The 14,304-nt window shown below is 42.0% G+C and overlaps 1 protein-coding gene across 1 annotated transcript in view; it reads right to left on the bottom strand.

Annotated features, from left to right (window-relative positions):
- The window catches only part of CD19 (CD19 molecule), a 33,385-nt gene extending 21,159 nt beyond the window's left edge, over window positions 1-12,226 (bottom strand). The window contains 5 exon segments of the mRNA XM_044000257.1: window positions 8,244-8,441; window positions 9,247-9,513; window positions 10,004-10,121; window positions 10,124-10,226; window positions 12,216-12,226. Of these exon segments, the coding sequence (XP_043856192.1) occupies window positions 8,244-8,441; window positions 9,247-9,513; window positions 10,004-10,121; window positions 10,124-10,226; window positions 12,216-12,226 (697 nt within the window).
- Window positions 12,227-14,304: the final 2,078 nt, after the last annotated feature.

Genomic DNA, 14,304 nt, shown 5'->3' with positions numbered 1-14,304 from the left:
AATATTTTTAAAAATTTTTTTTGCCAAGAAAATCTCAAATGGAGTCACGAAGAGTTGGACACAACTGAACAACAACAATGAATTTAAGGAAATTATTACTTTGAGATGGACGTGTTCAGGCTTAGAGGCATAACCAGATAGGTTAGGGGACCTTAGATAGTTGGATGCTTCAGTGGACAGAGAGCTAGACCTGGAGTCAGGAAGACCTCAGTTCAAATCCAACTTCAGACACTTATTTACTACCTGTATGACTTTGGGCAAATCACTTAACCTTGTAGAACTAGGGTTTTATTGTTTTGGAACTAACTCATAGAAAGTATAACTTTTTTTTTCGGTTCTATTTTTTAATTATTTCTGTTTTATTATTTTTCTATTAATAAAAGCAGCAACAGCAAAAATAATACCCACATCAATAATAACAAAACAATAACAACAATATGTATTAGTCCCTGTCTGAGATTTCTTTGGTGTAAGGAACTCCAAGTTGAGTCTAAGGGAGCTGAATGGGATGGTGAGAGGGTGAGTGATTTACACAATCACTAGAAGGTAAAACATTTGCAATGGAAAGGATGGTCACTGGCCAGAGGATTAGTCCAAGCCTGGCCCTTTTCCTAGCAAACACATAGACCAGTAGTTGCTCAGACAATGAAGTAGAAACTGTCTAATTTGCAGGCTTGCAAACTACTGTATGTTCTGAAGCTGTTTACGTACTAGGAAAACAGACTATACCAGTAGTTATAAATTAAGTTGCTGATTATTCTGTTCTTTTGTGAGTCTTTTACGTCAAATATTTCTTGAATGTCTAGAAATAAATCTTTGTGTTATACCTGATTCATATTGTGCATTAAATATCTTTTTACTCTTCCCATTTGAGAGGAGATCCTAGATATAAACTAATAAGTAAAATCATCCCCAGTGGTGCCAGGGGGTGGGGCTTAATGAGCCACTGAGTGTGAGAAAAACACTTCTCATTAGAGTCAGGCTGGGGCAGCTAGGTGGCACAGTGGATAGAGCACCGGCCCTGGAGTCAGGAGTACCTGAGTTCAAATCTGGCCTCAGACACTTAACACTTACTAGCTGTGTGACTCTGGGCAAGTCACTTAACCCCAATTGCCTCACTAAAAAAACAAACAAACAAAAAAAACATTAGAGTCAGGCTGCCCAGAACTGAACCTAGTCTAAAATGCATGCCTGAGAACAGAACAGGCAGTAAGTGACATGTTTCTACTCACTGAGATAACCGAGCAGCAGTTGCTCAAGGTTAGGCTATGAAGCCTACCCAAAAGATTAATACATGACTATGTAAATAAAGAAAATATTAAATGAGGGGCAGCTAGGTGGCACAGTGGATAAAGCATCAACCCTGGATTCAGGAGTACCTGAGTTCAAATCCAGCCTCAGACACTTGACACTTACTAGCTATGTGACCCTGGGCAAGTCACTTAACCCCCATTGCCTGAAAAAAAAAATGGGTGGGGGAAGAAAATATTAAATGATAAAAAATTCAGGTTAAGTACCATGGTGCCAGTTAGTCAAAATTAAAGGGCATGAACTTCATTTTTATAAAATTAGTAAATTTCAGAAGTACAGAATTGTAAGAATGATCATGGGCAAGTCCTCTAGCCTAGTATCTTTCTCAGCTGTTGGGAGGAGTATACTTTTTAGGTGGGGTTTGGGTCCTGTATTTGCCTCCCTTATAAAAATAGAATGTAACAGACAAAAAACAACACCACGTTCCAAAACTATCTGGTTACAAATAAAAGCAAGGATCAGCAGAATAAACTAGATAAGGAATACACAGAAACCATTAAGCTCAATAACAGAATTCAATATACCCATGACTATTAATTACTTTGGAGTAACACCCTATTTGAAAATATCAACTGGGAAAATAAGAAAGCACTTTTGTAAAAATCAGGTTTCTAAATGACTAAAATATTCACTCTTTAATCCAGAGATACTACTGCTAGTCAGGTACTCTAAGGAAGGAAAAGGCAGAAAGATCCTATATACACCTAAATATTTATAACAACATTTTTTGTCATAGCGAAGAACTGGAAATAAAGTGGATACTCATTCACTGGAAAATGCTAAATAACTTATGCTTTATGAACAAATGGAATGCTCCTGATCTGTAAGTGATGATAAGTATGGAGAATACAGAGAAACATGGGAAAACTTGTACAAATTGATGGAGTGAAGCATGCAGAACCAGGAAAACAATGCGTACAGTGAGGATATCAGTGTAAATAGAAAAGTCACACACAAAAAAAGGAAATATTGCTGTATAATTATAATGACTAATCATGACCTTAGAGCAGAGTTGTAGAACACACTTTCCTCCCCAACTTACAGAGAGAGTGGGGGAATATGGATGTGGAATATTACAAAGATCACCAGACATGATTGATGTGTTCACTGGTTTTGCTAAACTCTCCTCCCCCGCTTTCTTCTTTTTAATCTTTGTTACAAAGAGGAGAGGCATTCAGAAATGAATGTGTTGTAAAAACCAAACATAGCAACAAAAAAGAGATAAAAATAAAAGAATAAATTTATCAATACAACAAATAAAAAGCAATAACATTCCAAATCAGATTCAATTATTTGTAGATTATCAATGTAAACAAACAAGAACCTAAGTAAGGAGGAACCCAATACCTCCCAAGCCACTTTTGGACAGCAATAACTGTTGGGAAGGGGGTTTTTTGCTATTAAGTCTCAATAAACTCTCATCCATTACCCCTAGTTTACACCCATTACTCCTAGTTTGTGAGATGGAGAAGGAAACGGCAAACCACTCCAGTATCTTTGCCAAGAAATTTTTTTTTTATTAATTAATTAAAAAAATTTTCTTGTCTGACCTCAGATACTTATTAGCTGTGTGACCCTGGACAAGTCATTTAAGCCTATTTTCCTCAGTTTCCTCATCGGTAAAATGAACTGGAAAAGGCAAACCACTCCAGTATCTTTACCAAGAAAACCCCAAATGGGATCACAAAGAGTCATACACATCCCTTTGGTGGACAAAAAGAACAAGCCTAATCATTTTTCTATAGGACAGACCTTCCAATACTTGAAGATAGCTATCATATCTTCCCTTAAGTCTTCTCTTCTCCAGGCTAAATATCTGCAATTCTTTCACCTTATATTTTTACTGCATGATGCCCAAGAGCTTTACCAATTTGGTCACTTTTCTCTGGCTACTCTTCAGCTTATCAACATCCTTCCTAAAATGTGGCATCCAAATATACCCGATACAGTCTGACCAGGACTATCAACTCCCTAACTCCAAACATTCTCATTCCATTAATATTTACTAATTCAACAAAAATCCAATTAATGTGTGTATATACATATATGTGTATATATGTGTATGGGTATATGTATGTATGTATGTATGTATATACCATTGTGCCCAGCATTGGGGGAGATATAAAGATAAGTGAGCCAAAGGCCCTCAGGGGCTTAAAATACAGTGGAGAAATAAAAGGAAGTTTCATGAACTTGGGGTGCTGGATTATATTGTTTTTCTGGGTGATAAAGCATAACTGCAATCATAATTTATTTTGTGATGTCTTTTTTCCCCTGTTCCCTCTCTGGACCAAGACAGGGTAGATGTGAATAAAGTGTTTTGTAAACTGGTAAAAATGAGGGGGCTTAGGGAGCAGCTAGGTGGCGCAGTGGATCAAGCACTGGCTCTGAATTCAGGAGGACCTGAGTTCAAACCTGGCCTCAGACACTTGACACTTACTAGCTGTGTGACCCCGGGCAAGTCACTTAACCCTCATTGCCCCACCAAAAAAAAAAAAAAAAAAAGGAGGGGGCTTAGACTACACTAGTGGTTCTTAAAATATGGTCCAGGGGTCTCTGGGGGTCCCCAATACTCTTTTTTTGTTTGTTTGTTTGTTTGGGGGTTTTGTTGTTGTGTTATTGTTGTTTTGCAGGGCAATGAGGATTAAGTGACTTGCCAGGGTCATACAGCTAGTAAGTGTCAAGTGTCTGGAGTCAGATTTGAACTCAGGTCCTCCTGAATCCAGGGCTAGTGCTTGATCCACTGTGCCCCCTAGCTGCCTCCCAATACTCTTTCAGGAGGTCTGCAAAGTCAAAACTATTTTCATAATAACACTAAGATGTTTTACTTTCTAAAACATGGTAAATATCAATAAATATAACTCAGATAATAGCTCTTTGGGGGGTCCTTAATAATTTTTAATACTGTCCAAGACATATATAACCTATACCAGATTACTTGCTGTCTTGGGGAGGAGGGGGAAAGGGAGGTGAGGGAACAAAAAAAAAATTTTGAAACTAGAAATTCTATAAAAACAAATGTTGAAAACTATCACTACATGTAATTGGAAAATAATAAAATACTTCCATAATTAAAAAAAAATAGACTGTACAAGAGTCCTGAGGCCAAAAAGTTTAAGACCCAGTGGACCAGATGATCCCTAAGGATCTTTCCAAGTAGCACAGTGAAATGGAAAGAGTGCTGACTTGGAGTTAGAGCTGTATTGAAATGCTCACTGAATTACTTTCTACTGTAGCTGTGTGAGACCTTGGGCAAGTCACTCAACCACTATAGGCCTTTGTTTCTACATCTATACAATGAGAAGGTTGGACAAGATGGCCTCTAACGTCCTTTCCAGTTCTAAATCTATGACCCTATGAATGTGAAAGGAGCACAAAATCTTCCCCAAGTCAATGGAAAGGGTTCGTAATGGGTTGAGCTAACTTTCTTATTGTAGAATCAGGGAACTCAGCCTCGTGCAGTGGATAGCCTATCAAAAAAATTTGAGCATGCACTGCAATAGAACTAATTTATAAATTATATCTATATGTATATACATATAGATATGCTACAGCATTAATACTTATACATTCCAAAACTTACACAAAAATAGATATTGGGGGGGAAAAGATGACATAAAAGGGAAATAATGATTGATCCTAAAGTCAGCAGAAAGCCATTGGAATTTGCTGAGTAGAAGAACTGATATGGTCAGACCTGCCACCCATCTTCCCATGCTCCAATTGGTTAGACCCATTAGGGTCATTCCATAGGCCCCTACAGGTACAAGGCCCTCACTCTGAAGACCATTGGTCATTCACAGTGGAAATGGAGCAGGCTGTGGGAAGAGGTGATGAAAGAGTGTTGTGGTACCAAAAGGAACCATTCGCATAAGAGGCTAGGATTACCTCCAGGTCAAGAGAATCACAGAGCCCAGAAAAGCCCTGGGGAATTTCCCCTAGATTTGGTATTCCCCCAGTATGTACCAGACTGATTTATTTTATCTGTGCTTCCAACTGCCTTTGCCCTCCTCTTTCATTTAATAAAAGCTCATATATCAAGGGGCAGCTAGGTGGCACAGTGGATAGAGCACCGGCCCTGGATTCAGGAGGACCTGAGTTCAAATCTGGCCTCAGACGTTTGACACTTACTAGCTGTGTGACCCTGGGCAAGTCACTTAACCCCAATTGCCTCACCAAAAAAACAAACAAAGCTCATATATCTCCTTACAGCTTACAAAGCATTTCCCCCATAACAAACCTGCAAATTAGGAAGTCTAAGTATTATTCTCTCCATTTGATGGATGAGGAAACCAAGGTTCAGAGACTCACTTATGGTCATATAGCTATTAAATGTCCAGCCAAGATTCATACCCCAGGATCCTCAATGCCAAATTCAGTGCTCTTTCTGTAGCAGCATTATGAAATTATATATTATTTCTTGTGTAACCTCCACCAAACTCCTCCTTGCAGTGTGGACATGGCCCTGGTTTCTTGAAAGCTATGCTAATGGAGTGCCAACCTTGTCAAGCTGGAAAGGCCCGGAGAACAGGCCCAGTCACAGACTTTGAGTTTGCTATCCCAGGCTTCAGCCTGGCTTTTTGCAGCCTGGCTGCTCATGGCAAGATCTGTGAGACAGTGATGAGTTATTTTGGTCACACCCACTCATGAGATCCTAAACTATCAGAGCCAGAGGAAACTTTAGAGAGATCATCTAATGCAGGGTCTCCTAAGATTTTTTTTTGTGCCTTGGACCTCTCAGGCAGCTTGGAAACACCTCTGGACCCTTTCTCAGAATAATGTTGTTGTTTTTGTTATGGCTTATTTGTGGCACCTTGGAAAACCAGAGAGATACTTTTTTTTTCTTTTTCTTTTTTTTTGGGGGGGGGCAGGGCAATGGGGGTTAAGTGACTTGCCCAGGGTCATACAGCTAGTAAGTGTCAAGTGTCTGAGGCTGGATTTGAACTCAGGTACTCCTGAATCCAGGGCCGGTGCTTTATCCACTGCACCACCTAGCCGCCCCCCAGAAAAATACATTTTATTTGGGGTTGAGGTAAGTAAGGCTTAGCATTTACAATGATAGTGTTATAATAAAAGAAACACACTTTAAAGCATTCTTTTTTTTTTTTAAGTGAGGCAATTAGGGTTAAGTGACTTGCCCAGGGTCACACAGCTAGTAAGTGTCAAGTGTCTGAGGCTAGATTTGAACTCAGGTACTCCTCACTCCAGGGCCAGTGCTCTATCCACTGTGCCACCTAGCTGCCCCCACTTTGAAGCATTCTTGTCATTAAGTTTACCCTTCTATATTCCTCTAGGAAACTACTGTTGGTCTAATTCGATTCAACTCAACAAGCATTCACTAAACACTTACTAGATAACAAGCACCATACTACACACCAAAGATGCCAAATAAAATATTCCCAGCCCCCAGGAGATTATGGAATAATGGTTTTAAATGCATAAAATCAAACACACAGGATTACATAGGAAAACAACTATACTGGATTATAGTGATGCAATTATTTAAAAAAACAAACCCACAGACCACCACCCCACTACCCCAGTTAAGAACACAGTCTAATCCAGGGCTTCTTAAACTTTTTCCACTCATGATCCTTTTTCACCCAAGAAATTTTTACACAACCCTGGGAATATAGGTATATAAATTAGGTATACATAACCTTTCACTCTTGCCAAATTTTTTGCAACCCCCATAGTCGGTTATGTGACTCCCATATGGGGTCTCGACACACAGTTTAAGAAGCTTTGGTCTAATCCAACCTTTTCATTTCACAGAAGAAATAATACTAAAAGGCATAGAGGGGATTGAAGAGATTTATCCAAGATGGGATTTGAACCCAGGTCCTATCATTCTAAATTCCACACTCTTTGCACTATCACACGTTTCCTTCTGCTAAGGAATGGATACCACATTGCTATCTGCTTTGGTGGAAAAAATGCCTACTATCCATGGATAAAACGGTGGGCTTTTTGAAATATGGAAGCACTCCATATTTGTAAGTAAAAATTCTTGCTAAAACCCAAGATAGTTCAGATGTGGTAAGGCAAAGAGGTAGGAGGTTGGGGAGCAGCCTGGACAATACTTTGGACTTGGAATCTGGGGATCTGGGTTTGAATTCTGGTCCTTTATACTATTACTAACTGCATGACCATGGGAAGTCACATGAATTCTCTGAGCCTCAATTTCCAAGTCTGTAAAAGGAGAATGCACACACCTGCACCTCCTACCTTGGAGTATTGTGGAGAGGCAAGTGCTTCCTGAACCTGATAGCCTGGGGACAAATTAGACATAAGTAAACTTCATACAAAGTGCTTTGAGATGACAGGATCACAGGAAATTAGCCAGTCATTGGGTTCAACTCATACTCAAAAGAGAAAAAACCACTGAAAGAAACCAACAAGTGGTAATTCTGCATTTACTAGAAGGTGAGGAGACATCTACATCTACAGTGAGGAGAACCTACTACTTACTTCCTGAGACAACCCATTCACCTCTGGAGCAGCTCTCATTGTTAAAAAAATTTTTCATTCCATCAAAGCCTAAATTTGCCTTCCTGAAACTTCTTCTTCTTCTTTTTTTTTTGCTGGGCAATGAGGGTTAAGTGACTTGCCCAAGGTCACACAGCTAGTATGTGTCAAGTGTCTGAGGCTGGATTTGAACTCAGGTCCTCCTGAATCCAGGGCAGGTGCTTTATCCACTGCGCCACCTAGCTGCCCCCTTCATGAAACTTCTAAACCACTGTGCTAAGCACACAGTAGAGGAAAGTGAGGCAGAGGTTTAGTGACTTACCCAAGATCACACAGCTAGTAAGTGAAGCTGGATTTGAACTAGGGTCTCCCCAACTCCAGGCCCAGAGTTCCACTTTGGCAGCTAGCTGCCCTCTACCTGCTTAACTTCTTCCTGCCTCTCCCTCCCACAGCCCCCTGCTTACTTTCTGTTTGGTTCTGGTCAGTACATGCAATGAAGAGCTTCCACTGCTCAGGTTTGCCCTCAGCCCCTACATATAGTTGAGCGGACGGATCAGTTTGGGCCTTGGATCTCTTAGGGTTAGAAGGCAGGGCCACAGGTGAGGAAGACTTCCTGGGACCACAGTCCTCTGGGCTGATAGCATTCCACTGGAAGAGTTCACCTGGCAACCCAGAGATGGAGAGACATAGACAGAGAAAGGTCAAGGATGACTGAGAGCTGGGCCCAGGGACAGCCAATGCCATCTGGAGACAGCTCCTGGTCTTGTCTTCATATCCCAGAGTCTCTCCCAGTCCCTTTGTTCTGAATCTTCAGGTTTTTATTCTTCCATCCATCCTGCCCACCTGCCCCAGATACTTAACAATCTCTTCTCCCTCAGGCCATTCCTTGAATCATAAGATTTAGAGCTATACTAGCTGTGTGACCCTGGTCAAGTCACTTAACCCCCATTGCCCCGCCAAAAAAAAAAAAAAAAAGATTTAGAGCTGACAAAGACTTTCTCAATCATCCAGTCTGAAGCCTTCATTTTGTTGTTGTTGGTTTTTTGTGTTTGTTTTTGTGGGGCAATGAGGGTTAAGTGACTTGCCCAAGGTCACACAGCTAGTAAGTGTCAAGTGTCTGAGGCCGGATTTGAACTCAGGACCTCCTGAATCCAGGGCCAGTGCTTTATCCACTGTGCCACTGAATCCTTCATTTTACAGATGAAGAAACTGAGACCCCAAAAGGGAAAATGTGACCTGCTCACGGTCACACACAGAGTAAGTGGCAAAATCAGGATTCAAAGCAGAGACTTTTACTCCAATTCCAACACTCTTTCCATGATATTATATATGTTGTTTCTCAGCAGAATGGAAAACTGAGGCCCAGAGCCATTCCCTTCCCCAACCCCCTCCTGCCTCTACTGAGCTCAGAGCTTCAGGTTCCCCTCACCCACATGCCCACCCTCGACCCCCAGTCTGCCCCCTCACCACTGCCCTTGACACTGAGAGCAGCCCTCAGCTTCGACTCTTGCTTTGTGAGTGGTCCCCATTCACAGAAGTAGAAGCCCCCAGAATTGGCTGAGACGTTATAGATGAAGAGGGAGGCGTTCAAGGGTGTCACCTGGGCCCCCAACCCTGGGCCTTTTAGGGTTAGTTGTGGCAAAGAGGACAGCTGCCCTCCTCCAGACCAGGTGATTGGCTCAAAGGGTCCATCCCTGGGGCCAATCAGGCATGGCAGCACTGCATTCCTCCCCTCTGTGGAGAGAGAAAGGAGAGTGGGGGTGAGGAAGAGGTAATATGAATGTGGGCCTAAGAACAAGCTCACTAGTTACAAGACTAGTTAGTTATAGGCCCTGTTACATCATTTTTCTGACCCTCAGTTTCCCCATCTGTCCAAGAGGGATAAAAGTACTTGAACTATTGCTACTTGTTATGAAGAAATGCCTCAAAAACATTAAAATGAAAATGTGAGTTATTTTTCTTTATCATCTCTACTTCCTCCTCTCACCATCATTAACCCAACCCCTACCCTAAGCCCAAGATAAGCTAGTTCCCTTGATTCCTTCCCAATAAGACACTGAATTTAGAGTTGGAAAGAACTTTCTGCACATCATCTTGTCTAATCTCTGACCTCGTTTTACAGAGGAAGAAAATGAAGCCCAGAGAGAGATAAACCACGCAAGGTCACACAGTCAGTTGGTGGCCAAGCTGGAACAAGAGTCCCCGTATCTCTGTTTCTTCCTACCTTCAGCCTCCACACTCAGTGGGTCTTGGGGCTCAGCACCCTGTAGGGTAAGGAAGAGAAAAACGAGGAGAAGGAGGAGGAGGAGGAAAGAGGCCTGCTGCATGGCGAGTCGAGTCGGGCTATAACTCAGCTAGGTATCCGGATGGGCGAGGTGGATGCTGGGGCAGGCAGGGGCTGGTGGGAACTGCTGAACCAAATCCATAGTTGTCTTGTCAGAGGCAGCCTCACCCCGGGGAGGAAGAGAGACTGCCCACAGTCAGGTCCCCTCAGGGAGCTCTGTTTCTCTTCAAATAACCCAATCTTCCTCTTCACTTTCCTACATTCAGACTAACCCAGAGGAGTATGTGTGTGTGTGTGTGTGTGTGTGTGTGTGTGTGTGTGTGTATGTCTGTGTATGGTTTATCAAACAACTCTAACCCAAATCAGACTGAAACAACCCAACAAAAATCACAGAAGCCTATGAGAATCCATGAACTTTTATGAAATGTAGTCTGTGTCCCCATCTAACCCAACCCAATCCAACGAGCACTTAATCCAGTACCTACTACAAAGAAGGCACTACACTAGAAATGGAGGATAAAAAGACAAACACAAGAAGACCCCCTGCCCACAGGGCGCTTCCCTTCTTATACTCTATCAGGCTCTTCACTTCTCCCACTTAAAGCCTGCACATGGCTTAACCCACAGTTCAATTCAGAACTCAAACACCCTCAGGACACAGAAAAAGTTCTAGATTAGGTAATATATTCACACTCAGTGAGTAGACCTTTTAGAAGCAACATGGGCTCTGGAGAAAGATAGCTGCCAGGATCAGGACTTCATCCCCACTACCAACCAGACAGACCAGTGATCTGCCTTTTCAGCCTGGTTAATTTCAGGTCAAGAAACACTCATTAGGGGCCCACACTGTCCTAGGCACTATCCTGGACACTAGTGGTACAAAGATCAATGAATCAATAAACCTTTATTAAGTGCCTACTCTGTGCCAGACACTGAGCTAAGCACAGGGGATACAAAGAAGCAAAATACAATTCCTGCCTTCAAGGAGCTTATGGTCTATTGGGAGAGACATCGTGCAAACAAATATATATTATATCATGTCATATCATATCATATCAGGTTATGTTATATATTATATGTTTATATACAACAAATATATAGCATGATATATATAGATATAGATATATATCATGTTATATACAGGATAAATAGGAAATAATTAACAGAAGGAAGGCAATGGAATTAGGAGGAGCTGGGGATTTAAATTGTGACTTAAAGGAAGCCAGGGAGGTCAGTGGTCAGAGGGGAGGAGGGAGAGCATTCTAGACATGGGATTCAGCCAGAGAGAATACCTAGAGCCAAGAGATGGAGTGTCTTGAACACAATGGTGGAGCTGAAAAAGGAAATTTGAACACAGAATGTTAGAGTTCAAAGAATTTTTAGAGATGATTTAATACAGTGATTTTCAAACTCTTTGGTCCCCTTTACACTCTTTTTTTTTCTTTTTTGCAGGGCAATGAGGGTTAAGTGACTTGTCCAGGGTCACACAGCTAGTAAGTGTCAAGTGTCTAAGGCTGGATTTGAACTCAGGTCCTCCTGAATCCAGGGCAGGTGCTTTATCCATTGCACCACCTAGCTGCCCCACCCCCTTTACACTCTTAAAGATTATTGAGGACTACAAAGAGTTGATATGGGTTATGCCTATTGACATTTATTATATTAGAGATTTAAATATCTTAGTAATTTTTACCTCACAGACTAACCAAGAAGGTCTAGGGGTCCCCAGACCACACTCTGAGAACCACTGATCTAATCAAATTCCCTCATTTTCTTTTCTGCACTTAATAAATGCCAAATAAGATGAGCATTTCTATATACAAAATAGAATATAAAAAGAAGATCATATACAAAACTGTAAGTCTCTATTAGGTACAGCTTGTTTTTCCTTTTAAGTATATAACAAATTCATCATGTAGCTTTCAGATCTGTCACACTTGTCTGTTCTCTTCTGACCTTCCTTATGTTATCTCTTACACATTATTTAAAATACTTCAATGACCCTTTTTTGGGGTGCAAACCTAGCTGTGACCCTCACACCCTCCCCTCACCCCATTGAAAAAAAAGAAAAAGAAAACCCTTGTAACAAATATGCCCAATCAAAACAAAGATCTATACTGGGAAATTCTCATCTGAAAACTGACTCATTCTGTACCTTGAGTCCATCACTTTCCAGTTAGAAGGTGGGTTGAAAGCTTCCTCATCAGTTGTCTGAAATCATGATTGGTCATTATATTCATCAAGAATGCCCTCATTTTACAGAAAAGGAAACTAAGACCTAGGGGAAGAGAACTTGCCCAACGTCACAGCAAGTCAGGGATGTACCAAGACTAGAACTCAGGTTTCTACACTCCAAATCTAGTGGTTGTTGATTGTTGTTTTGTTTTGTTTTTTCTCCTTCCATTATTTGCGCATCAAGGCTCCGAGGTGGGTAAAGGCAGGCCTAGAGAGGCTTCATGCTTCTGTTGCTATTTCTCGACCTGACACTGGCCACCCCCTTCTTCCTCTACCCACAGCTTCCTGTTTGTGACAGACAACCCTCAGGAGACCCCCACAGGTGGCAAACCCTGGCCTTCCTTTTGGCCGTGAGTGAGTTGAAGTGAATCCAGACTGTCCCGACTTTAAGAGAGGAAGAAGGGCAGGGGACAGGAGAAGTGGGGTCCTGGAGGGCCCATCTGGAAACAGAGATAGCTTTTGGAAACAGCCCCTCACTCTTTCTTTCTTTCTTTTTTTTTTTTTTTGGTGAGGCATTGGGGTTAAGTGACTTGCCCAAGGTCACACAGCTAGTAAGTGTTAAGTGTCTGAGGCCGGCTTTGAACTCAGGTCCTCCTGAATCCAGGGCCGGTGCTCCATCCACTGCGCCACCTAGCTGCCCCAGCCCCTCACTCTTTTATCCACGCATTGACAAAAATATTCTGGGCTATCGCCAGTTGACCTGACCTCTGTCTTGCCAAGGGACTCCAATTTCCAATAACTCTGGAGGAGAGAGTGAGGCTGATGACTTTGCACAGCTCTGCCTTACTTAAATCCAATTCAGGGGGCAGCTAGGTGGCGCAGTGGATAAAGCACCGGCCCTGGATTCAGGAGTTCCTGAGTTCAAATCCGGCCTCAGACACTTGACACTTACTAGCTGTGTGACCCTGGGCAAGTCACTTAACCCTCATTGCCCTGCAAAAAAACCCAAAAAAACAAAAAAAGAGTGTTGGACCTGGAGTCCAACTGGGTCGAGTTGGGTTCAAATCCTTCTTCAGACAGTTACTACCTGGGTGACCCTGGGCAAGTAAGTCATCCCCTGCTGGTCTCCTCATCTGTAAAATGGGGTTAATAATAGCTACAGCACTTACTTCACGGGCTTATGGTGAGGTACGAAAGAATGCATATTCTCATTTGAGTTTTCTTTGCAAACTTTTCAAAATTGGAATTCCCTAAATTGGGATCACCTCAATTTGCTTTGCAAGACTGCTATATATGTGAGCTCTTATAAAGCACTTACATCCATAGCTATAATATCAGGCAGACTAGGGAAGACACTCTAATAAGCATTTATATAGTATCCATTATCTGCCAGGCCCTTTTCAAATATTATCTTATTTCATCCTCACAATAACCCTAGCAGGGAGGGCAGCTAGGTGGTAGAGTGGATAAAGCACTGGCCTTGGATTCAGCAGGACCTGAGTTCAAATCCAGCCTCAGACACTTAACACTAGCTGTGTGATCCTGGGCAAGCCACTTAAACCTCATTGTCCCACCCCCCAAAAAAAAATAAAAATAAAAAATAAAATAACCCTAGCAGGTAGGTGCTATTATTATGTCCATTTTATAGTTGAGAAAATTGAGGCAGAGGTGACTTGCCCAGATTCACCCCGGTGACACATGCAGTAAGTATCTGAAGCTGGAATTGAACTCATGGCTTTCTGGCTCCAAGCCTAGGGCGCTAACAACCACTGGACTACTTTGCTGCCTCAAATACAAGAATATGATAAATAACTGCCAGGAGGGAAGGAGAAGTAAATGTTAATGTACAAGTACTTATAGGACCTCACAACAACCCGGTGAAGCAGACGGTGTGGTAGAGTTAACAATTGAAGAAAACAAGGCACGGAGAGATACGGTGACTTGCCCTGTGACTCATACGGCCATTAAGTCACGGAGGCAGAATTTGAAAACAGGTCAACCCCAACGCCCTTTTCATTATTCCATAACTACTCTGGGCTGGATCTCTCTATGCACTGGAATGGCCCGGG

The sequence above is a fragment of the Dromiciops gliroides genome, chromosome 1 (assembly GCF_019393635.1).
Source record: "Dromiciops gliroides isolate mDroGli1 chromosome 1, mDroGli1.pri, whole genome shotgun sequence".
NCBI lineage: Eukaryota > Metazoa > Chordata > Mammalia > Microbiotheria > Microbiotheriidae > Dromiciops > Dromiciops gliroides.
Note: the sequence above shows the minus strand (reverse complement) of the source record. Positions and strands in the feature narration are given on the sequence as shown.